The sequence below is a fragment of the Camelus bactrianus genome, chromosome 25 (assembly GCF_048773025.1).
Source record: "Camelus bactrianus isolate YW-2024 breed Bactrian camel chromosome 25, ASM4877302v1, whole genome shotgun sequence".
Lineage (NCBI taxonomy): Eukaryota > Metazoa > Chordata > Mammalia > Artiodactyla > Camelidae > Camelus > Camelus bactrianus.
Genome location: NC_133563.1, coordinates 30,014,065 through 30,039,991, shown reverse-complemented (window position 1 = coordinate 30,039,991; position 25,927 = coordinate 30,014,065). Strand labels below are relative to the sequence as shown.

Here is a 25,927-nt window from a genome sequence, read left to right as displayed (position 1 = left end):
TCTTTAAGCCAAAACAGGATTCTTTGGTGAGAACTTTAATATTGCTTGTGAGTGGGTGTGGAAAAAAAAATCACTGGTGAATATTAAGTTTTACTGGTACAGGTGTAGAGCATGTTTTTTTTTTAACCACGTGTCCAGTTTGAATGAAAGCTTAAATGAAGTTGTTGTTAAGAAAGTCTGAGTTCATGAAGAAAAATGCAATGAAAGCATGTTGCCTTAGACTTAAGACAGTGGTTCTCAAACTGGGTTCCCACTGAGTACTGGCATTCCTTGGTCTAGAGACCAGCCCATTCTGATGCTGACACTGCGAAATGGAATTTCTTTTGCAGTTTTCAGAAAATATTAAAGACGATAGAATTTTTTCCATTTTAAATTTTTCTTCCTCACTTTTTTTCCTTTATTTCTGCCCCCCCCCCATAAGCCTCTGGCTCCCTCTTGAACTTGTCTGTTCATGAATAATTTCCACGTAATAAACCAAATGAACAAGAAGCAAACAGTATCAACAGAAAATCTTGGCCAGTTGTGAAAATCAGAGCCACTGGTGTTCAGTGTATAAACTAATAATGCATAATTTTTATTATTTTTTTCTTTCACTTTTTAATAGCAAAAGTACTTTCCAATTTACCTCTTTGGTCTAAAAGCTTGTGTCTTATATCATGTTCCTTAAAAAGAATGGCATTTGTTTTTCAGTCCTTCTTTCTGGTTTTGAGCACGTGAACTCTGAGTTTGAGATCCACTGCACCAGGGGAAAATAATCAATTATTCCAGAATGTTTTGCTGTGTTTGATTTTCGCTTGTCTAGTAAACTAATCGTAAGCGTTTATAAAATGCTAACATGCTAATCAATTTGTGTTGTCCACTTGTATCTGTGTCAAATCAGCATTCCCTAAATTGAGCTCACACTGTCTGGCGGCAGCCGGGCCTCAGTTACTTGTGCCGATTCACCGCTGGTGATGTACCACCCACCCCTGTGACCGAGGAACCCAGTCTGTAATGACCAACATGCAATTCTGTTTTATTTCCACAGTATCTCATTAAAGTTAATGAGATCAAGACCAAAAAGGGTGTGGATCTGCTGCAGAATCTGATAAAGTATTATCACGCACAGTGCAAGTAAGTGGAATATTGCAGTCATAATTATTAGCCCAAGTAAGGCCCCCTTCACTTGATTTTAGTTTAGGGTGAAATTTTTCAGCTTTCATCAGTTTCAGCTTTCCTAGAAACAGGTCGCTGCTTTGAAATGTGTACAGAAATAAGTGACTCTGTCTGTCTGCTCAGTTACAACACTTAAGCAGCAAATCTGATCTCACCTGATTTTAGAAGATCTCTGTTGCTCTCAAAATCTGTAAGTCTGTATAGGAGGGTTTAACATATACCAAGATGAGTTTTCCAAAATATAAGATGTTTTGTAAACTACACATGTATTAGCTCTTGTTGGTAAAGGTGGAAAGAAGAGTAGCTTTAATCTGTACAGATCGTGTCTTCCCTTTGTTCTTGGCTTTTTCCCTCCCCACGAGTGTTTATCAATCTCCTAGCGGAAGCCAAGTGCGTTGCTAGGTTCTGGGGTACAGAGATGAAACAAGGCCTTTGCTGTTAGGAGTTAATTGCCTGGTACAAGAAGTCAGTCAGGTTCATCAGTATTCAGAATGAGGCTGGAAAGTGACTATTAACACGAGGCATTAAGAGGAGAGACTTCTGGCCAAGAAGATAAAGGAGGGCTCCTTGAAGGAGGTGGTGGCTGTCATTCGGCCATTGGAATCTGGTTGAAGCATCTACCTCAGGCAGAGAAAGATCAGCAGAAGATAACCCTACACAGTAAAAAAAAAAAAAAAAAAAAAAAAAAAAAAAAAAAAATCCTTTCATGGAGAGAGATTCAAAGACACCCAGTAGTAGAACTGGGCCATAATGTGACTCAGCACCAGCTGCCCCGTGGCTGAACCTCAGGACGACATCACAGCTGGAAATCAGCCGAGTTTCCTTTTGAGAACTACTCTTACTCCTTCCTGCTTCAGTCAGTCCCTCCAAACCCTTAATCGTATAGTGGACCTAGAAAGCATCCTCTACTGAGATTTAAAAAGAGAGAAATTTCATATTTTGAGAACTTAACCAAAATGATTTTCCAAAAATGATTTTTAGTACCATGTCAGGCAGAGCTCAGGAGTGAATTTACTCCAGTAATATCGTCGTATTACCTCAGTGGGGACACAGCTGCTTAAAATGAGAAAATAAAGGAAACAGGAAAGAAGAGCTTTTGTTTCAGCTCTTCATTCAGCTCACCCACACCAATCACTCCTCACTTCCGAGCGCGAGCATTGTCAGTAGCGTGCGACTTGCAAAACAAGCACATTATTCTACTGCTTGCCCACTCCTTTCTCCACCCAACAGGTAGCATTATGATCTGCAGAATCAAGAGCACTTACAAACATTATTGTTCTTCACCTTACAGGTAACAGTAGCTCACATGTATCAAGAGCATTCAGAAAATTGTAGCTCAGAAAAGATCAGTGCTGTGCCCAAAGTCACGCTCATTCGTTGAATAGATGCTCAGTAAACGTGTCAGAACAGACAAAGCGCAGGAAACCAAAGAAAAAAATAAAACAGACTTTGAAGTTAAAAACCTCTGTGAGTGAAAGGACGCTAATAAGAAAGTGAGAAGACCACCCACCGAAGGGGAGAAAGTATTTGCAAATCATTTATCTGATAAGGATCTAGTATCCAGAACATATAAAGAACTCTTACAGCAAAGAGATAAGCAGGTCATAAAAATGGGCAAAGAATTTGAATCACCATTTCTCCAAAAAAGACATGCAAATGGCCAAAAAGCCCATGATTAAACGCTCAATATCAATAGTCATTAGAGAAATGCAAGTCAAGCCACAGTGTGAGACCACATCACTCCCGCTAGGCTGACTATAATTAAAGACAACAGCGACATGACAGAAAATAAGTCTAGGTGAACAAGTGGAGAAATTGGAATCCTCAGTATGTTGCTGGTAGAAAAGTAAATTGAGGCAACTGCTTTGGAAAACACTTTGTCGGTTCCTCACGTTAAATATAGAGTCATATGATCTAGCCATTCCACCCCTAGGTATACACCCAGGATAACTGAAAACAGGTATTTAACAAAAACGTGCTCATGAGTGTTGATAGCAGCATTATTCACGGTAGCTAAAATGTGGAAACACCCAAATACCCATTAGCTGATGAATGGATAAGCAAACTATGGTCTAGCCATACCCTTCAGTGTTACCCAACTACAAAAGGGAGTGAAGGATTGATACATGCTACAACATGGATAAACATTTAAGGCATTCTTCTGAGTGAGAGAAGCCAGATGCCAAAGATTACATACAATATGATTCCATTTAAATGAAATGTCCAGAAAAGGCAAGTCCACTGAGATAGAGAGCAGACTGCTGTTCGCTGGGGAAGAGGGGAAGAGAGAACTTGGCATTCATTGCTAACAGGTGTAGTGTTTCTTTTTGGGGTGATGGAAATGCTCTGGAATTAGGGAGGGGTGACAGTTGCACAGCATTGTGAATATACTAAACACTCCTGAACTGAACACTTCAAAATGGTGAGTTTTACGTTACATGAATTTTTGTCTCGATTTTTTAAAATGGAAAAAAAATGAACAACAAAAAACAAAAACAAAGATTCATAGAACTTATAGTTAGAAGGTGACAGAACCAAGTCTTAACCCAGGTCTTTCTAACTCCAGGGCGCATGCTTTTAGTTTGCAAGAAGTTCTGATTTAGTAAGCCTGGGATTGGACCTGGACATCTATATTTTTAAGAATCTCCATATGTGAGTCCAGTATACCACTCTCTACTTCTTTGATCTGAACTGTCAAGATGTGTTTGCAGCTAATTAGTACCTACACTACCCCTGGGTGTTCAAGTTTCTTAAATACCACAGGAGATGCACCGACTGTGTCTGGGAGAAAATGTCCCCGTCACCATGATAGCTGGGAATCAGTACCTGACTGAGTCGAAGCCTGAAGCTTGGAAATCAGGCTTTCATGAGAGGTTGATGGTTGATTTGTTAGGAGGTTACTGTATTTTTTATGTGCTTTGTAGTTTGATTTGTTTTATAGTCCATACTCTGTGCTACTCCAGGACACCCCAACTTCTTTTGAAAATAATGTAATGCTCTCTGTGCCTTTCAGCTTTTGGCCAAATGATACCTCTTTCTGAACCAAGCAGAACATGTGATTAAAGGAGTACCAGAGAGATTCTCTCTCTCTCTTTTTTTTTTTTTAAATTAAAGGCAGGAAGAACAGTGTTTTCCCTCCCATCATTGCTTTGAATGACTTAAGAAAGACGTGAAGTGTGTAGCAAGTCTCTGGCTGGAGAAGGTTCTGCTTTGTTCTAAGGAGGGTGTGTCCTGATGGATGGGTGACCATGTCAGGAACTCCTGAGCTTGCTCTCTGCGGCTGAGGTTGTGTTACACACAGCCCAGCAGTGTAAATATGAGGGTCATCCCACCCATCTCTTGGCTAATACAATTTTCAAGCACCCTATGTCATTAAAATACGGTCCTGTTTCTTCCAAGCTGCTTATTTTAAAAGTGAACCAGTCCTGCTGTGTCCCTAAGGTCAGAGAAAAGAGGAAACCCATGTTGCTGGCCTGCGGCTATCATGTATTGAGCTGCTTCTCTGTGCCTGGCATTTTAACAGCATTATCCCGTGCTCACAAGAACCCTCCAAGGTACACGTGATCCTCTCGACTTCCTGTAGAAGGACACTGGGGCACAGGGCTCTAGAGATAATGCTTTTATTCAGTGGCAGGGTCAGGATTTGGACCCAGATCAGCCTGATACATATATTTTTTAATTACCTGTGGTCTAGAGTTAGAAAGATTTATACTCAAAGCCCAGCTCTGCCCTTCATGACTGGATCACTGCAGTCAACCCACTTGACCTCTCTGGGTCTCAAATTCTTTATCTGTCTTACAGGTTAATAATAATAACTACCTATTTTGTTAGATTGTAATAGGACCTTGACAAAGGGACAGTCTATGAACTGTGCATCATAGTGAGTGACTGGCACAGAGTAAATATTCAGTTACAGGCTAGCTGCCGTTATGATTATTACTGTCAGTCATCACTGCCTGTTTTCCAAAGATCCCATCATATTTCAGTAACTTACAGAGAAATCGGCTAAGAAACAACCAAGATGTTAGAGTTTATGTCCCCTCCTACTAGGAAAGCGTACATGTTCAAGTTGAGTGATACGTCATCAGAACCGACCCTGTGCTTCACCTTCCAGTTAACAGAACACTTTGATCTGTAGTAGCTTGTCTGACGCCCCTTGAAGCCAGAGAACGCCCGCGTTTGGAGGTGAGCAGGCTCATGTTCACACAGGGTCAGTAACCTGCGCCAAGTGATACATAACAGTCAGGTTTGGAGCCAAAATATGGTATCTCTTGATTCAAGCCTGTGTATTTCCACTGAACCAGAGCCAGCTGAGAGAGAGGGAGGGAGGGAACAGAGAAGGTGGTGCCCTTGGTGGAAGGCAGCTCTTCCAACCCCACTCCACCCCCTCACTGGTAGGTGGGAGAATCCAGCTTGGAGGCAGGTGCTCACCAGGGGGACAGTGCAGTCCACAGCATATTGACCTTTGCTCTTTGTGGTGTCACTAATTACTGTCAGGCTGTGTGACTTCCTTGCAGCCTGCCCCCGCCACCCCACCCCCTGCTTCTCACCAAAAACTAGAAGTTTACCCTTAAAATAACCATCTGAGAGGGGTCCACTCAGCCTTGTCCTTCCGGGCTAAACGTTGATGCTTTAATTTTGTTTTGCCTGAGTATAGGATCTTATTTAGAAAGTGGAATTAATGAAAAATAGGGGAAAAATCAGTAATCTCTCTCTGAAGATTACTGGGTTTATGTATATGATTTGTTTTGTTGACAAAAATTGGCTCATACTGTAGGTTAAAATGATTCCTTATTACGTTGATTTTTCTCTCTGTGTTTGTAGTGTTCTGAAGAGTTTATAGGCAAATAGACTAGGTCTTTCTTCAGCCTTTTAATTGGTAGGAACTTGCACCCTTTCCAGCTTGCTTTCACTGCTGGTAAAGAACCTCTCATTGTTATCAACGCCATCTCAAACTAAGTCAGTGCCTTCTTTCTCCATAGAATGTATGTTTTATGACATTTCTTGCATGCTGTTCAAGTCTCAGTTTGCTTATTCTTAATCTGGCACAGCACTGTCCAGGAGAACTTCCTAAAATGATGGAAATGTTGATCTTCTTTGCTATCTAACGTGGTTCCCACCAGCCACATGTGGCTACTGAGCACTTGAAATGTGGCTCGTGAGACTTCATGAACTGAATTTTAAATTGACTTAACTAAATTTCCTGCATGTGGCTGGTGGAAAACACAGATCTAGAGCATTCTCATTTAAACTCACTTTTTTTTTTTAACATGATGATTTAAACTCCCTTCACATTGAAAGTGAAAATGAAACACCTTTACAAAAATATCTTCGAAGAGTCCGTATCCCTCTGAGAAGGAATTAACTCCTTCCCTGTAAGCATACGCAGCTCCGGGGAAGGACGCCAGCATTTACTGAGTGCATCCTAACCGCCTTCATGTGTGTTACCTGTATCATTCACCCCATTTAATGAAAGTAACATAGGCAAAAGTTAAATGACTTGCTGAAGTGCCATAGCTGGTAAGTCTTGGAGCATAGATTCTAGGCTTCAGTCACCTGACCCCAGCACCCTCGCTTTTTGGTTGTAAGAAGTCCTGACAGCATCTATTTAGTGTGGGACCTTCAAAACCTTTCTCCAGAAATTAGGCACAGTATTATAGATCAGGACTGGTTTTGCTGTGATTAACTTCATAGCCGTACTTCTGCCTCCTTGGCAGACACTCCTTCCTGGATGTAGAAGATGCTGCTTCCGTTTAAGGCTTTTGGATGGCCTGCTCTGTGCAGAGTGTTGCCTGAGGACTGGCACTCAGGCTGGGCACAGGCAGGTGCTCAAAGATGCCATCCTCTTGACTGGGGAGGCTGGAAAGCCACTTGGGGAGACTGAGCTGAGCCAGGATAGAATGAGAGTTTGAGGGGCAAGTATAGTGGGGAAGGGCATTTCAGGCAAGGGGAACAGCATATGGCAAAGGCTGGGGAAGTAGCTGGAAATGCTGGAGCATGGCTGGAGACCAGAGTTTTTAAGAGGAAAATGGTAGAAATTAAAACCATGAAGATATTCAGGGGCCAGAACACAGAAGTTATTCCATTCTGTACCAAGAAGTTTAACTTTCATCCCTAAAGGCGATGATGAAGACCTGAATGTTAGTAGACATAGTAGATGAGAATTTACATGTTGGTAGACATAGTAGATGAGAATTTACATGTTGCTTTCCAGTGAAATGGTTAACCAGAAAGCCCTCTTTTCTCCCATTCCAGTTGCTGACTTTCTAAAGACAGTTTTCCTGATTTTAGTAAGGGTTATCTGCTAAAGAGGTGAACATTAAAGAATTTTCAAACGTGTGGAATTTTACCAATCACTCTGAAGGCCATTTGTGACAAGGATGTATTGTTACCATTGAATGTACACATTAAGCTGAAAAGATACACCTGGATCCCAAAATGTGCCCTCAGAATTCTTGGTAGTGCTTCATTCTTAGCCTCTAACAGAGCATCTGCTCGGTGCTGGGCCCACTGTGTTGTGGGGGTGAGAGTCTTCATCCTCAAGGACCACATCCTTCCATGGGGAGGCAGCAGTGCATTCAGAAAATCTGCTGTGGAGGCGTGGTTAGAGAAGCTTTCCGATGGATAGAGAATATTCTAAACACAGACACAAACGGGGCTCCTCGGTGGACGCGCTCAGACAAGAAATCTCTTCCCTTGGTAGCGAGAGCAGGGGTGTCAGAGCCAGAACCTGGACCTGGATCCCAGCTCTGCCGCTTACTCGTTGTGGCAGCATCTTGGGCAGGTTATGTCCTCGCTCTGTGCTTCCAGGTACTCCTTAGAGACAAGACTGGGGCGCGTATTCGCTCGTTAGGGTTGTTGTGCGGAATAAATGAAATAACTTGTCAGTGCTCAGCATCCGGGCGTGTGATAAACACTCAGCAAATAGCAGTGCTTGTGTTTATTCAGGGAAATGATGCCGCCTTCTACGTGAGCGGCAGGAGAAAGCTTTCCAAATCCATAGGTACCGCTGATTCGACACCCGGTGTCTCAAGTGTGTTGGGACACAGGGATCTTTGGGGAACTGAAAGAATGCTCAGTGACTGCCCTGCGTCCTTTATTTCTCTCCTTAGTGTCCAACCAGGAAGACTCGTTCTCTGTGTAGGCGGGCACACACATTATGAAGGCAGTGTTGGGACTGCAGCCCTTACGTGCAGTTTCCACATGATGGCTGCTAGCACATGCCAGGTGGTGCCTGTAGTTTGTTTGCTGGTGTATCTTTGTAAAATACTGAAGTTAATTTTGAAAGTATTTTGTATCAATATGTGAACAGAGAGTAAATACATAAATGTGTGAACATTTTCAGGTTTTTCAGGTAATTACGTTTCAGTTCTGTTTTTACACTGTTGGTAAACATCTGATGTTTTCCGTTGTAGTTTCTTTCAAGATGGCTTGAAAACAGCTGATAAATTGAAACAGTACATTGAAAAACTGGCTGCTGATCTATATAATGTAAGTTCTTTACAAAATATATGCATTTTAGCTTGCTTTTGTAGATAAATATCAGTAAATTTGAAATCTGCGTTAGAAGAGTCAACTGTATGTATCAACTATACTTCAATATAAAAAGATAAGAAGAGTATAATAGAAAAGAAGACAAGGTGAAATGATGTGTCAGCAAAAACCTAGGGCCGATAAACCTTCAGTTTAACTCAGAGACATCATCACTGGTCAGATAGTCCAGAGTACATTCCTGGGACACAGGAGGAGCAGGGAGGGGGTGGCTAGCCATTGGTCCCAAATGACTGTCCATTCAGGGCTTAATAGCATCACATAATTGCAGAAAGAAATTTTAATCCTGGAAGGACAAAAATTAAATGACTGTCTCTGAATAAGCAGGTTTATGATTTTTCATTTTTTGTTCGCTTGCTTCCTTGTTTTCAACCTCTCCTTTTTCCCCTGATTATCTAGTTTTTACTTTTATAATAGGAAAATCAAGAAGAAAACTCTTTTGAGAAAAAAACCCGAAATGTATCTGTAGAAATCTCAAGCTTGTTCCCCGTGAACCCCTTGGCAATGAATAATATTAAGAGTATATGTTTTAGGAGTAACTACATGTGTTCAAACAAGGTTTGGGAGTTACACATGATACCTTATAGTCTGATAGAAGTTGAAAAATACACAGCTGTGTATTTTTTCTGATTTTCTTTAAAATGTTTGCATGGTTCACGTTGCAGTTAAGCTGTAGGTGATTAAGAAGAGCAGCACCAGTCCCTTGCGGTCATGTGGTACTTTGTACACTTTCACACAGCATCAGTTCCTGGGGTTCTGGTCATTCGTAGGGTTGTCTTCTGACCCATTCGGTCATACTGTGCTCCTCCCAGTGCCCTGCTTTGAAAAACCAGAAGAAAATGACTCGATGTTATTTCTTAACTTTGTTTGAACACGCACTTCAGAGTTCATTGTCGCACCTATAGATGTGTAACTTAGTAAGAAAGCATGTGGCATTATTTGCTAATTTCAAAACTCACTGGTACTTTGATGAGAAATTTGTGCCTCTTGTGTCAAAAATGAGACTGTTTGAAGGACTTTGACATAAAATTGATGAGTGGTATATTTGAATGAATTAAACTCTGCTCATAAATGTATAAAAGATAAGTGATAGAAGAAATTTTCTTCTCTCATAGATAAAACAGACCCAGGATGAGGAGAAGAAACAGCTAACTGCACTCCGAGACTTAATCAAATCCTCTCTTCAGCTTGATCAGAAAGAAGTAGGTGACCTATGTGTTTCCAGCAGGGCTAACCGTGTAAGTGGGGCTGCTTGTGACAGCCTGATAGCCTTTGTGTTTTCTGATCTGCAAAGCAGGCATGGTGGCAGCTTCTTGCCAGGGTGGTGGTGGTGGTGGTGGTGGGGACAATGAGACTTGAGGCACAGTGTGTACCTGTCACATAAAACACAGGAGAAACCGCCTTTTAGTTTCTGTTCCCTCCTTATACAAAAGATGCTGGTCACCCTTCAATTCCATGACCAGATTTTCCATCCTGACTTTGAAGACTTGTGCTTCAGGAGAGCATCCTCCTGGGCGCTGAAGGACAGGCAGTGATGTGCACACCCCAGTTCCTCTTCAGTCATCCCCGTCTTCCCCGACAGCCAGAAGGGGCCTGTCTCATTTTGCCAGGGAAATAGAGAAATATTTTGATACAGAATCCTATACAGGTTTTGACCCACAGATAGGGAAGTTAAGGTGAGATAGTGCTTGAATATTGAAGTGGAGTAGACAGCATGGTAGGTGTTAGATGAATGCAGTACAAACCCTTCATCATTAATCTCTTTTGTTCATCTATTGGGTCAAACATTTAATTAATACTTACTGTGTGCCAGCAACTGTTCTAGGCATTAAGCTTTAGCCCCTTCCATCAAGGAGCTCATTATCCAGTAGATAGTAGAGAGAGTCAGCCTCGGGAACAAGCAGTCGTACCTAAAGGGGTACTGATGCTGTGAGGCAGAGATTGGGAGGGGGTGAGACGGGAAAGAGGAAACCAGAAAGACTCGGAGGTGAAAAACTGCCTGGCGTGTTCAGCAGGCTGCCAGCAGCTTTGGGCAGGGTGGGTGGAGGAGTAGAAGGTGTGGTTTCAGAAGCAAGAACTCAGACCTGATCGTGGAGGACCTTGGATGTGCACTGGAGGGGACAGACTTCACACTAAGGGTACGTTAAGTAGGGAGCACCACTTGTTACATGAGAGAAGGTAAACATGTACTTGTTTATGGTATGAAATTATTGTGGATTCAATTTGAGTGCAATATTTAATAATCATCACATAAAATACAGCATTTTTATATTGTCAGTTCCTCATCATATTATCTCACAATTGCAAACTATTTATAAATTCCTAAAATTTCTAAAAAGATGTTCATGAGTCCAAAACAAACCCCCCCTCAAACATGGGAAGCCCTGCACCAGCAACACAAATCTTAAAGCAGCCTTGAAGTGTATCTTGACTGAGTGACCACAGTCCTCTCTTCTCCTGACTCCCCGAATACACGCGGGCTTTTCAGACGGCAGATGCATCCACAGCCCTGTGACACTGAGCGCCTGCTGGCCTGGGGACATAGGCATCGGTGGGCAGGGAGATGTGTGTGCCCTGTCCCCACGTTGTCCAGCCTCAGCAGCATCTGTGCTTTGAGGCCCCTTACAAGGTGCTTGTTGCTTGTCCTAGGAGGAGCTGTCCCCTTGATTGGCTTCTCAGTGTAAGAGCACTGGGAAGACCCAAATGGAGGGGGTAAGAGGTAGATCTGTGAGCGGGGACCTGTGAGGTTTTGTACTGGCAGGTACACACTGAGGCACTCCCTACCTTTGTTTTGTCACTTGGGATTCCCTCCTTCCTGTGTGGAAGCTTTCTTAAAAAAGAAAAGGACTGTTAGGGTCCCTTTCATTTTGCGTAGGGACTGCTGGATTCTACTCGTGCTGGAGACCGCAGCTGCATACGGGCCTCCTGTGTTCATGAGGAAATGCACATGGTCTGTTTGAATTCCACTCCCGATTAGTAAATGATGGGTTTGCATTAGCGCCATGTCCAGAGTGTTTTACAGCTAAAACGGATCTTTCACAGCGTGCCTATCCCATTCTCATGCTGGGTATCATCTCTTATCACAAAGTGTGATAAGAAAAGGACCTGAGAAATTAAAAGCAAATCATTCAGCCTCCTCACCCCACCAGGCTCAACCTGACTCCATTAAAGGAAGGTCCGAGAATTTGAGATGTAAATAGGATCCTCGGAGTTTTAGTCGACTCATTTTTTTTTTCTTGTCAAAATTGTTGACTTTTCGCAGATTTTCTATGCAGTTAATTTTCTTAAGCTTTTACAGTAGCCTAATCTCCCAAAAGAACTATTGGCTGTACAATTGTTGGAGTTGAAACTACTTTATTTTTAATGATACTATCCATAAACTGTTCCAAAACCTCCACTTTTTATTTGAGTCTGTCTCAGGAGCCCATCGGAGTTCGCAGGGTCTGGGTTTTGCTCTCCTCTCGCAGTATCTGGTGCATTGCCTGACACCCCGGAACCCGGCACCCAGAAGGAATTCTTCACCCACTCCATTCATACCTTACGTTAGAAATTTGAAGCTTCCATAAACAGAGGTTTAGTTTTAAATTGGATGCCAGAAACATTTATAACCCATTAAGTCAATAAGGGTGTAATGGCTTACAGTTCTAAAAGATTTGAGATTTTACTCCTTAAAAATGCATTTTGTATGTTAATAAGATTTTCTAATAGGAAAGTAAGGTAATTTGTACGGTAATAGAGAACGGGAAATTAAACCAAAAAATAATACCATAGCTCACTGTATGGTTTACATCTCTCTGCTCACATCATGGAATTTCTCCAAGGTTTTAAGTTCATTGTTTAAACTGAGTTTTAAAATTGTTTGCCTGAATGAGTTTCTCATTTTGCGTTTCTCTTTCCTCAGTACATGGTGATGTCTACTGTGCTATCAGAGGATTCAGAACCTATTTCATTCCTTCAGTTGTGTTTTGTTTAATTAATTGTTAATAGTGTTAACTGTTCTCCAAGATTTAGTTTCTCGCCAAAGAGAATCCTCTTTTCATTTATCTGGAGAGCGCTGATAAGCCGTCATTTTCTCCAAGTACAGAAATAGTCCTTTGTGTGACTTCCTGAGGCCATAGAACTCAGTCGTAGGTAATTTAGGATTGTTGATGCTGCTTCTGAATTGTATGGCTTTCCTCCTGTTTGGCTTCATGGAATAGGTTTCTGAGGTCAAAGCCTAGGGTTCAGCCACTTTATTCACCTTTGAAACCATGTTTGATGTAAGGCAAGGCCTGTCCGATCTGTTTGTTCTTCGGAACGTAAAGTTAATGTAGGCGAAAGTTAATTTAGGCAATATACGTAGGGAATGTCTTCACGACAAGTTTACAGAGTATGAAGCAGTCTGTCAGCAAGGGCTGCTCAGCCTCCTGCCTCCTCACCGTCGTGTCTCAGGGGCCGCTTATGAACTGGATATTACTATTATCAAGTTGTCTTCACTTGGAAAACCAAGGATCTTCCTACAGTGTGTCACTTTTTTTAGATTTTTCTGGGTAATTAACTGGGTTTCACTGAGGTGTCGATCACCTTTACACACACTTTGAGGTTTGCTAACCATTTTATCTTGGTGAAATGTACGTGCCTCATGCTCTCCCATTTCAGCTTTTTCTCCCTATTCTCAAATGACCTGAAATGAAACTTGATCAAGATACTTTTACTGTCTCCTCACCCAGAGTTTATCATGATTCTAAAGGCTGTGCGTGTGAGAGAGAGATCTGGTCTTATCTTTACAGTGATGTTTTCTCTGTGTTATAAAAAGTGCTTAAATTATAGACAGTAAGACTATCAATGAAATTAACTGTATTTTCAAATGTTCTGCCTTTTTTTTCCTCTTGCTGTTGCCCTTCCTGATCGAAGTCTAGGAGAGTAAGTCAATACTTTTTGTGAGAACGTGTTGTCCCACTTCCGTGTCTAAAGCCCCGTGTTCTCATCCTTCAGTTCAGCATTGTTAGTTTATTTCTCACATTTCCACAGTTCAGGGGCCGCGTCTGCTCGTGCAGTCTTTAGAAATGGGGGGAGGCATCTGTGGGAATGCTGATGTCAAATCAAGCTGGCTGGCATCTTTGTCCTTTCATCAACCCTTATCACCCTGTCACTTTTCACTGCCATAGAGTCATCTCTTTAAATCAAAAGCATGGTTATAGGTGTATTTTTGCAGAGCACTAGTTAGTTACAAAACAAGAATTTTATGGCAGTTCTTAGTACCTCACACCGAGGGTGTCCTCTCCATCGCAGGCATTTTAGCAGGACAGAGAGGCGGTCCCGAAGGGGAGCATTCTCGGGGTGCATGCACCAGGTGGCCCCTTCAGTTCTTCCTGTGCTCACCTCTGCTGCCGGTGTGAACTGGCTGGAGTCGCTGAGTAGTGGGTCACTGCAGTGTGTTTGAAGTAGAGCTGAGTTCTGAACTAGGAACAGGAGATCCGAACCCCGGGCCCTGGCTCTCCCTCGGACTTGCCTGTGACTCTGGCGACTGCTCAGCTGCCCAGTTTCCTCCTCGAAAATAAAGCCGAGGACCTGACGTCTCTTAAAGGTCCATCATTCTCTTAGCCCCAGACCAACGGGCAAGGGCTCTGTGGCAGAGTAGAGTTAAGGATTTGAGGATGTTCTCCAGCATCTGTCTAACCCACGCCTTCTCCTTTCCAGGATTCCCAGAGCCGGCAGGGGGGGTACAGCATGCATCAACTCCAGGGCAACAAGGAGTACGGCAGCGAGAAGAAGGGGTACCTGCTGAAGAAGAGTGATGGGTAGGTGTGGGGCCAGCCTGGGGTTTAGGCGCCTGGGAGCATGTCCCCGCCTCTCCCATCGGGAGACACACTTACGCGGTGTCTGATGCACCAGCCTCAGACCTCAGGGACCCTGCTGTCCTCAGGTGAGTCTCAGGCTGAACCTGCTGTCTTCAGAAGAAGCAGTAACTGTTTTGTGGTCCCCAGGCGGCCCTTGTGACTGTAAGGTGCAGTTTGAGGACGGCAGGGACTGAGTAGGACCAGCACATTCTCGCCGGCTCCACGCTCGCCCACGTCCCTGGTTTTTCTCACTGCAACTTACCCTGCCGGACGCCCCCAGGCCCCAGCCCCCAGAGTCAGCTGTGACTCCCCTCTTCCCTTGTGCACCACAGCCAACCTCATTACACACTCTTCCATTTCTTTTTTCTTTTTTTTTTTTTACTTTTTTTAATTGAAGTATCATCAGTTACAGTGTGTCCATTTCTGGTGCACAGCACTGATGTCCCAGTCATGCATGTACGTATATATTCATTTTCATACTGCTCTTCCATTTCTAACATGTCCTGCCAGCTCTGCCGCCCTGCTCTAGGATGAGCCACCATCGCCTCTCCTGGACTGTTTTGGTGGCCTCGTAACTGGTCTCTGTGTCACTCACCCGTCCCCTTCTCCACAAAGCACAGCAGGCCATTCCCATGCTTGCAGTGCTCCAGTGACTCCCTGATGCATGTGGGTCTCACCCCTGCCTCCCTCTCCAGCCACATCTTGTGCCCTTTTTCTCCCCAGTCCTGCCACACACCTTCTTTCTGTTGCTTGAACAAATGATTCTACTTCACAGGAGGAACATGAATAGAATCTTCATTATCCGCTTTACTATTTCTCATCTTTTTTTAAAAGAAAGCGTCTTGTCTTCTGACCGTTCATGGCTATGTGCTCCTTGCCTTTATCGAAGTCATTTTCATTTTGTTTTAATCTGTTTGTTAAAATTGCACACTTCTGGGTTCACTGTGAGTCTTGCTCATCCTCCTCCTCGTGCATTCAGCAGATCTCCTTTGGGAGTCCTACTACGTGCCGGGCACTGTGGTAGACGCTGGGAATATAGCACTGAACCAGAGAAAGTCCTTATTCTTATAGAGCTTACTACGTTCTGTGCAGGGAGACAGGCAATGAAGAAGGAATGTCCAGGGGTCGGATGGTAACATGCTGTGGAGAATGGAAAGGGAGGAGGCAGGGCACACAGGGCACGTAGGGATGGTGCTTGCCGTGCGTGGGGTCATTGAGGAAGACCTGCAGGAAGTGAGGGGGCGATCTAAATGGAGACCTGGGGGAGAGGGGTGGCAGGAGCAGGCTTCTGTGTGATGACACTCAGGAGAACAGGGAGTGCCAGGGGTCAGAGGACACAAGGTCAGAGGGGTCGGGCACCAGCCCACACGGGCTTCGGGAACCGTTGAGTGAGACGAGGAGTCGTGGGAGGGTTTTACTGAGAGGACTGCCATCATCTGATGTGTCCGGAAAGCTGCTCTCCTGTACCAGAACTGGTATAAGAGCAGACGCAGAGAGACCGGTGAAGACCGCTGCAGACACCCAGAGCACAGCTGGTGGGAGGCCGCGGGGACAGCAGCACAGGGGCAAAAGTAAAAGGCGGTCAGATTCTGGACGACAACGGTAGGGCCGGCGGGGTTCGCTGAAACAGAGCGCGAAGAAACAGAAGCCTCCCCAGCTAACTATTAAGTCCTGCAAAGAGAAAAAGAGAAGAAATGCCACAATCGCAGCTTTAAACTGGGCTCCTCTTAACTGACACAGTGACTGAATTGTAGCCCAGGCTGCATGGTACCTAACGTTACTACATAAATTATTAATCCTGTAATCTCGGGCTCGGCTCCCTTATCCTGCACACCAGTGGTGCAGGCGTCACTTAGGACGGTGGTGACCTGTTACTCTGCCATCAAATGGAAAGTTAGTGTGTGTTCTGTTGCAGGCAGCAGTGGACTGTTACACATCTTTTGAAGCAGAAGCACAGAACAGACATATTTTTAACAATACTCACCTAAAGTCAGCATGATTTTCTTGGAATTAGAGTTGCCTGTTTCTAACTGAAGTGGTTAATAGCTGCATGCCCAAGATAAGTCAGCAGAGTCTTCATGGGTCTTGCATAGTTCAAACCTTACAATGTTCAAGGAAGGTAATCATGCTGTGAGCATCTGCTGTGTGCCTGCCAGACACCACCAGGTACCTCTCAGTTGCCTCCTTTGACACTTTCTGTAGGTAAGGCATCTCATCCAGAGTGACTCAGTCATTTGACTAAGATCATATAGCCAGTAAGTGTAAGAGCCCAACTTCAACCTGGGCCTTCTGAATTAATACCACGGTATCTCCCTTTCGTATTTCAGAGGGGCACTGCTTCTGTTGCTCACCCTTGGGATACACAAGGCTTAAACTGGCATAAGCTCACACCCCTGACTCCGCCAGCCTTTGATCTGTCCTGCCTTCATGCACCCATTCTGCACACATTTATTCAGCACTCTAGAGGCCGAGGCTAGATGCTGGAAGGTAAAGGGAGGTGAGAGGCGGTCCTTACCCTTGTCCTGCCTACCATCTGTTGGGAAGAGATGAGGAAAGAACTGTTGCATCTTACAGTTGGGAAGCAGATTGGAAGTCGGGTGGCCCAACCTAATAATTGCACAGGCAGAAAAGACAAAAAATGGTAACCCCAAGTTGCTTGTGTTTGCTTTCTGTGGAAGAGAGGAAATGGAAACGCGTATGTATGTGTGAGGACGAGCGCACCCACCCGAGACGGCTGCTGACGTGTTGTGTGATTTTTCTCCTAAGGACCGTTTGCACGAGTGATTTCTCGACCCTGGGTTTGGAATACTCCTTGTCACTTAAAGGATTTTTATACAATTTTAAAAGCAATTTATAATGTTTAAAAGCAGTTTTAAAACTGTATAGTCCAATGGTATTTGTTGAGAGGCAAAGGAGCAGTTGCTTTGCATATACTTTTTCAAAGTAGTCTCGAAGGTGGACCTTGTCCCAATACAGACAAGGAAAGTGAGTCTCTGGGGTCCGTGGCACGAGGGATGTGTCGCGGGGGTGCATGAACCAAACACAGGTCTGATTACCTGATGAATAATCACCTCTCATCCAACTTTTCCCTAGTCAGTGCTTCAGGGGAAAGTGTGGTTTAGCTATAATCTTAGGGTAGTTTATGAATTAGTAGTGTTTCGTTGCCTCCAGAGGAGACTAGCATTTTGAGCAGTTGTGTTCAGTTTACTTTTAGTCAGATGGTGTCAAATTCTTATTTCCCCCTGAGAAATGTGCTTCTAGTGGCTTCATACACAAGAAGACAGTGTTCTCTGTGTTCAGAGTTTGTTTTAAATTCGTGTTGTGGCAGGTTTCTTACAAGAATAGTTTGAGAAGGAAAAGGAAGCACAGGAGGACATCATTTTAAATGCCTGGGAGACGCTACCGCGGTCTTCGCTGATGATGTTTGTTTCCATGGTAACAGAAGGCCTGGGCCGCCTTCTCCTGGCCTGGAGAATCACTGTCCCCCCACTCACTTCTGTTCACCTGATAGGAGTGGTCTCAGCTCGTGCTTTTGTACCTGCCCACAGGGGTGTGAATCTGCCCCACGTGCAGTCTCTCCCCTGTATCTGGAGCTTCACCAAAAAACTTCTCCAAGTTGAAATTAGTCCTGTTTGGCTTTTTCCACCCTTCAGCATCATCGGTTCCCATTTTTCAGTGCCTGTCACTCATAGCCACTTGCGAATAGTTTGGCCAAGGTTGACTTTCCCCAAAGAATCACGAATGATTCTCTTATAGGGGCTCTGAGGTACCGTCTTAGCTAGGAAGGACACTGGAGGAGAGGTTGACAGGTCACCAAAAATGACGCTGACCTGTCTTTGAGCCCCGGACCCTGAGCTGCTTCTCTGTATCCAGAGGCATCCCCACTCCCACTCTTCCTTGTATGACAAAAACCTTAAGTTACTTTCCTATTTTTTAAAATCGAATTTTAATTACAGAAGCAATAGATTAATACAGTCTGCTTATAAAAGATTCACAGATAATGGTTAAAATCTCCTTAGTGCCATCCCTAATACAGATCTGAGCCATCTCCCCAGGGTGGAGTACTTTGGTCAGAGTGGTATCCTTCTCCAGGCCCTCCCTGTACATTAGTGCATAAATGTATATGCCCGTAGAAAATTTGGAGCGCTGTTTTATAGTCTGAAATTTTAACATGACTAGATGGTTCCTGATTTATCTTAAAGCTGCTTGCATTTTCAGTCATTGGTGTGCTTTAAAAATCTAAATCTATCAGCACATAGGCAGCTACTTTATTCTTCTAAACACCTATGTAATACTCTGTAGTGTGAATGTAATTATAATGTGTTTATTCATTCTCCTGCTATTCGATTTCTGTTGTTTCTATTGCTCCCTGTTTTCACCATCAAAAACAGTGCTCGAACGAGCATCCTTGTACCTGCCTACTAGTCTGAATCACTCTCCAGCTGGATAATAAAAGGCAACCAGGTTCTCTGGTTTTTGGTTTGGGGGTTGGTGAGTTTTTCTTGGTAATGATTATTACGTGTGACCCTGTGCAGTTGTGTGAACCGGTTACCGTACTAGGCTGTGTTTGACTCCCTCTTCAGGATCCGGAAAGTGTGGCAGAGAAGGAAGTGCGCCGTCAAGAACGGGATTCTGACCATCTCCCACGCCACAGTAAGTGTGCTGCTGGTTTCCCTTCTGTGATGCCTTCTGGCCACGTGGACTGGAAAGCACACCCGTGGTGTAACCAGCCCTGAAAGCTTCCCCAGGTGTGTTTAATGTACGGAGTGGGTCAGAGGATTTAGGCTCTTCCTTTACAAAAGGAAGTGGCCCTCTCTTCTCCTCCGGTGTCCTGCCTCGTTCTCTTGTTCCACCAGAACTTTTTGTCTTCTGCTCCCCCAAAGCGCATCAGGTACTCTTTTACTTTATAATCTTATCTTAGGGGAAATATTACTGGTTGTCTGGAAAACCTAAAGTTCTCTGAATTATAAAGATGGCGGAAGGAAAAAGTAACGTAGGAAGTGAAACAGTGAGTGTTACAATGTCACAGTGTGATCAGAACTTCAGTGTGGCCTCTCTTGGGTCACATGTATTCCTGAGCAGCTACAAAGTGGACCTGCCTCGGGGCACATTCCAGAGGCGTCCGGGGGGTCTTGGGGCTGCAGCAGTTAGAACGGTGCCCATCAAGCAACTGGAGTCACGAGAGACGATTCAGCTGCTGCCCCGTGAGGTGTGGATGGAGCATGTGGTCAGCAGTTGCCTGGATGTGGTCGTGCCTGGTCTCCAGTTGACTTTCCTGAGCCCAACTTGTGTCTGATACTTTCCGATTTTTAGTGGCTGAGTGAAGTCTAAGTCTTGTGTGTGAGCAGAGACAAAAACTAGAGAAGCCCCTGGGGAAATGTCATGCCTTCTCCACTCCCAGGGAGTGTTTTTCAGGTTAAATGCACTAAAGTGAAAATTGCCGACCATTTGACTTTATGTAGAAGGGGAAGTTTTTAGTCAAAGATGTGCTGTGTGTGCCCAGACTCCACATCCTTCTTGCCTTGGATCCGTCTCATGGCAGGTCTTCAGGGAGCTTTGTGGGGTTTTTTTGAAGTATAGTTGATTTACAGTGTTGTGTCAGTTTCTGGTGTACAGCATCATCTTTCAGTCCTACATATACATACATATATTCCTTTTCATGTTCTTTTTCATTATAGGTTACTATAAGATACTGAATATAGTTCACTGTGCTGTACAGTAGAAACTTGTCATTTATCTATTTTATATATACAGTTGGTGTCTGCAAATCTCAAGCTCCTAATTTATTTCTTCCACCCTCCATAACCATAAGTTTGTTTTCTGTGTCTGTGAGTCTGTTTTGTAAATAAATTCATTTGTGTCGTTTTTTAGATCCCGCCTATAAGTGATGTCATACGGTGTTTTTCTTTCTCTTTCTGGCTTACTTCACTTCATGACGATCCCCAGGTCCATCCGTGTTGCTGCGGGTGGCATTTTATTCGTCAGTACACATTTTGACAGGTTATGTAATGGCCTTATCCTCTTCACCTACTTGCCCTTCTTAAGAACCTGCTGTGGGGGAGGCGGCTCGGGTGACGGGAGATCACCGAGAGGGTGGAGCGAGTGAGTAGCACTGCGTACGAGAAGAAGTTCCACCCTCCCTTTTTCTTCCCTGCCAAACATAGTATTGTGGCCAAGCCAGAGGTTTCTGAGTTTTCTTCAGGGTCTAATCAACAGCAAACATCACATCGGCTGCAGTGTTTAGTGGCCTTGAGGATGGACCGGGCATCTGTCCGATTTGAGCCTAAAGGCAGAGTTACTTAACTGTATTGTGCCTTGGTTTCCTCATCTGTCAAATGGAATAACTGTAATAGTGCTTATCCCTTAATCTTCACAACTACACTGAGCACAGGGTCTGGCACAAGTAAGTGCTGTGTAATTGTCAGGATGCTGCTGCCGCCCTCGTTTTCATTAACTGCTGTCTGTTTGTAAGGGTAATAGAAGCCTGTTAGAAATTTTTGTCTCAGCAACTCAGTGACCATTTAGTTGATAAAATGTAACGAGAATACTGATTTAAAGACATACTCCGTAACTCAGACGCTTTATCATCAAGTTAACGCACCTCATACAGCCATCCTAAGTTAGAGGGTTTTCGGTGTCTGAACTCTTGTTGGATAACAAGGCATGGATTAAAGTGGTTACTGCAGTTAAATAGGAAATACGAGTTTAAAAGTTCTCTTCTGGCCCAGATGCTATGTACTGGCAAATAGTAGGCACTCTAAATGTTTGTGGAAATGACTAAATGATGACCAACTAGCACTCTGGTCAGTTGCAGTAACATCAGCCCCATTTCTTATCAGGAGCCCCAGTAACCTCTTTTTTTTTTTTTTTTTTTTTTTGTATTTACATTATAGCATTGTTTAATGTTGATTCTAGAGCAGAACGTACTCTCAGAAGTAAAATAACAGGTTTGTTACTGCAATAAGAGATTGTCAAGAAAACCACCATTTATAAATATATCTTTCTTGCATGCACACACACATTCTACCGACTAGAAATCAGTCCTATGGTTTAAATGGTTGGGAGGTTTAAGGGAATTCATAGTCATTCACACTCTAGGATGAATTAGTTCAGTTAGGTGATCAGCTCCTTCTCCACTGAGCTGTCTGAAGGGTCACTGAGGGGATGGGGGTATCTTTAATTGTGGCCACAGGATGGGAATTGTGGAAGGTGGAACAGGTCAAGAATGAGTGGGGTTTCTCAGCAGGAGTGTTAAATGATCTGGAGGGGAAATGAAGTAACTGGCCATTCCAGGGAAGGAAGAATCAGACAGGGGTAAAAAAGGAAAGATGTTTTCACTAGCTCTGCAAATGTCCCAGAGACTTCCTTTGACATGGAAACAGTATGACAAATGGGAACAGCTCTGGGAAGAAATTTATGTAAATCCCAGCTTTGCTTACTATCTATAAAACGTTGGTCAGTTTACTGTCAGCTTCCTGACTCAGTTTCCTCATGTGTAAAATGGGTACAGCATGGTTCTTGGCTCACAGAGTTATTGCAGAAGTGGAGTAATGAAACTTGCATAAAGTCCTGAGCAGTTTAGGTGTCCAATAAATGAAAACTAGTCCCTTGCCCCACAAAAAACCAAGTACTTTCCAGAAGCCATAAGTTTAATGTACTGAAGTTTTGGAGATAAGATCTCTCTGCAGAGATAGGTGTTTAGCGTGTACCTAACTTCTTGCCAGGCTGGTTACTGTGGTTACTGATTGTATGCCAAACATATTTGTCCCTCTAGGGCATAGTAGGTGTCTAAATAAGTATTATTTATTGAACAAAAATTGAAATGACTATAAGGATCTGAGCAGCTCTGTTACCAAGCACTAGCCTAGGAGGTGAGGAGAGCTTTGTTATTTTATCTTTACCTCTTTCTACCCAGCAGCCTCAGCCTGGCTTGGTTAGGCTTATTTCCCAAGTAATTAATGATGTTCACTTCTTGTTTGTGAAGCAGACCAATTTAGCAGGGTGAGGGGACGTAATTTCATTTCTGGAGACTAATTCCAATAGCAGCTGTTTTGTGCTAACAAAAGTAGGCCTGCGCTGACAACTTCACACTTCCAGCGAAAACACTTCCCCGTGGTGCTGGGCTGTCTAAGGGCAGACGTGTGGTGTTTGTTTTCTTTCCAGAGATGCAGAAACATTCATCAGAATCGATTCATTCTGTTTCTGCATGTGCTTCTCCCGACTTTCCTAGCTGAGCAGCATCTTCTGTTTTGGGCGGCAGCGCGTTGTGTCAGAGGGATGGTATCTACATCACTTCTGTTCATGGAACGTGTCCAGAGTGGGAACGTTTTCAAAAACCAGAAACCTGCTCATGGCTTTGCCACGTGTGCATGTGTGCGTGTGCACACGTGCCCGTGTAAAACGAACACTTCTGGGTATGTTCTTAATTGAAAAAAGCTGTTTGCAAAACAGTATATACAAGTTGAGCCAACCCGTGTTTTTCTAAAAGCAGACACTTCACCCTCACGTCTTGTTAAAGTTGGGGTATTAACAAGGACTATCTGGGTGTAAAAGTGAGGTTAACAAGTAACACTGAGTTTCTTTATTGCACTTTGTCTCCTCGTGTTTCTTCAGTGAATATGCATTCTTTTAATAAAAAGAAAAATCTAGAAAAGGACAAGCCTCAGTTTCAGAGAACAACCATAACAGCCTTCATTTTTTTTTACCTTTTTATTTATTTTTTTAACATTTTTTATTGATTTATAATCATTTTACAGTGTTGTGTCAAATTCTAGTGTAGAGCACAATTTTTCAGTTATACATGAGCATGTATATACTCATTTTCACAGCCTTCATTTTTGAAAGGTTTCATGACTATTAGGAGTAGAGCCCTCTCGCTTCTGAAAGATGCGGCTCACCAGCAGGGCCTGCAGGGGCGGGGCCTCCCCTCCACTCACCTCTCAGATGCTGGGCCCGGCTGAGCCACTCACTGTGTAGAGGCTCCTTTTTGAATAATGTATTAAAAGCCTCTTTTTAGCTGTATCTTGAGTGTCCAGCCCTCAGTACCACGACCGTTACTTTAATCAGGCCCCCGTCATTACTCATCAAGCTTGCTTTCTCGGCCTTCTCCACCAGCCACCCCTCTGAATGCAAGTCGAATTGGGCACTCCTCTAACCAGCTCCCTACAGTGGCCCGAGCCCCTGGGACAGGCTGTGAGTCCTCAGCCCACGTGCAGCACCCTCCCTGCTGCTCCCTCCGCATCACCTACTGCCTTGTCCCTTTCGCCCCCCAGGTGAACCTGCTCCTCCTCCGAGTCCTCGCCCAGGACCGGGGCTGCCTCTGGGGCCTGCGGAAGTCCTCGGTGCTCTCCAGCTCGGGCCCCGGGCCCGTGGTCCTAGGCCCATGGTCGGGCCCCATGGCTGCTTGGTGGCGCAGACCACCTGCTCTTCATACGGGCTTAGCTGTGGTGGAGGTTTCATAAATATCTTGTCAAAAGGACAAGGGAATAGGGATTCCTAATAGGCTTCCAGAATTTCTCTTTTCATCAATTATGGAAGTCAAATGACCTGAGAAGATACTAAAATAGAAGTTAGTCTTTGGAACCTTGGCTGTTTTTATCTAATCCTTTCTCTTCTCAGAAGGAGGTGGTCTCGTGGGCTGGGCTCCGGGCTGCCCTTGAGGGCCTTCGTGTGGCTGTCTTCCCCGGGGACCCAGAGGGAAGGAGCGGTGCTCTGGTCCACTCCAGCCTGGGCTCTGCTCCAGGCTCAGCTGCTTCCTTTCTGGGGGAAGTTAGGGACATTGGTTAACCTCCCTGTGCCTCCGTCTCTTCATCTTACTTAGTAAAAGAGACTTAAAAAACTTCGTTTCCTCACAGGCAGCATATGAGATAGTGCGTGTGAGGCACCTGGAGTGGGTTCATTTATTCAGTAAGTATTTATTGAGTGCTCACTATAGGCCGGACACATCTTAGTGAACAAAACAGAAAAAGTTCTGCTCTTCATGAGAAGAAAGACAAGAAGCAGGAGGTCAGCACAGCAGGTGCGAGGGGGTAGCAAGTCAGGGGAGAATGGTTGGCAGGATGGTACTGATGGGGAGAGGCCTGGAGAGTGATCAGGGAGGTGCGGGAGGGAGGCCAGTGCCCTTCACCGCCAGCAGGGGGCGCGGCAGATCAGCAGGAGCTAAAGTCGGAAGGAGCCTGTAAGCAGTATGGGTGGTGCTGGTACCAACAGGGTTTTTATTCTGAGCGTGGTAGGAATCATCATTGAGGACTCAGAACATACACGTTGCCTTAGTTTTCTTCCTTTTGTTTTTTTCCTTGCCTGGACTTAGTATGAAAGCATTTCCTAAACTGTTCCACAGTGATGTAGCCCGGGGCAGGTCATCCTGTCTCATGATTTTAGCCTGCTGAGCCGCCAGGAGAGTGCCTTCTTTAATCAGTACACCTGTACGTTAGTACTAAATGCCCAGAAAGGACCGGGAAGTTTTGGAAAGTTACACAAACCTCGAGTTCCATTTATTGCTGCAGTGATTCTGAGGCTGCCGGCGCCTTGGTCCATGGACTGAGTGGCCCACTCCAGTGCCTGGTGTTCCTGGGCTCGGTGCTGGCCACGCCGGCTGCGCCAGCTGTCAAAAATTGTGTTCTCTGCTGCTCAAGTTCACATTTGGGGGAAGAACGCTGTGTACAGGCAAGATGTGTCTGTCGAGTGAAGTGCGTGTTGATGTGGCAAAGGTCAGTCCAGCCGACTCGACAAACTTCCAAGGGAGTCTTGTCACGTGTCATCATCATTGAGGTTGTAAGTCAGTCACGGAATGACTTAAACTGTACAAGACCCTTGTCATCAGAAGTTTTCAGGTAACATACATTGAAGTAGCCCTTGCTTTGAAATGAGAGGTGAGCAGTGCTGTTTAATTTTCCTGAATCAGTTAATACTTAACTGAGTGGTTTTTTCCTCTTCTAAAATTTTGTAGCTGTTCCTTGGTTGTATCTGTTGGTAAGGCTGTTCAGAAACTCGGGGAGTCGGGAAGATTTGGGAAGAAAAAAGAAATCATCTAATTAACCCTCTGCCACATTCAAATGTAAATGGTGTCTAAAAAATTCTTAAGGTTTTCAAAGAGATTTCTCTACTTAGGTTAAGAAACTGGAGCCCTCTTATGCGTAATCAACTTAAGTTTGGGAAGTTCTTCCTTATGTCTGGCTCAGATCTTCCACAGTTTGAGTGCATTTCTTCTTCATCGGTGCAAATGGAAAACAGCTGCCCCACCTTCCCCAATAACAGCCCTCATGTACTTGAGAATGGTTATTAAGTCACTCCCTAGCCTCTTTCCTCCAACAAAATGATGCCTTTAAGCAATCTTCAAAGTTCCCATTTTCTACTCCTTTAATCATCTCTTGATCTTCCCCAGGCTTTTCTGCATCCTCCCT

At 44.2% G+C, this 25,927-nt stretch overlaps 1 protein-coding gene across 7 annotated transcripts in view; it reads left to right on the top strand.

The window, feature by feature from the left end:
* Nucleotides 1-25,927, top strand: part of ASAP1 (ArfGAP with SH3 domain, ankyrin repeat and PH domain 1) — a 312,023-nt gene that overhangs the window by 233,767 nt on the left and 52,329 nt on the right. For 5 of the 7 annotated variants that reach the window (XM_074353079.1, XM_074353075.1, XM_074353077.1 and 2 more), the window contains 5 exons: nucleotides 1,028-1,113; nucleotides 8,571-8,646; nucleotides 9,822-9,944; nucleotides 14,386-14,486; nucleotides 19,109-19,178. In XM_074353079.1, the coding sequence (XP_074209180.1) occupies nucleotides 1,028-1,113; nucleotides 8,571-8,646; nucleotides 9,822-9,944; nucleotides 14,386-14,486; nucleotides 19,109-19,178 (456 nt within the window). The remainder of the gene's footprint in view (nucleotides 1-1,027; nucleotides 1,114-8,570; nucleotides 8,647-9,821; nucleotides 9,945-14,385; nucleotides 14,487-19,108; nucleotides 19,179-25,927) is intronic. The other 2 variants (XM_074353081.1, XM_074353076.1) reach the window with 1 other exon arrangement.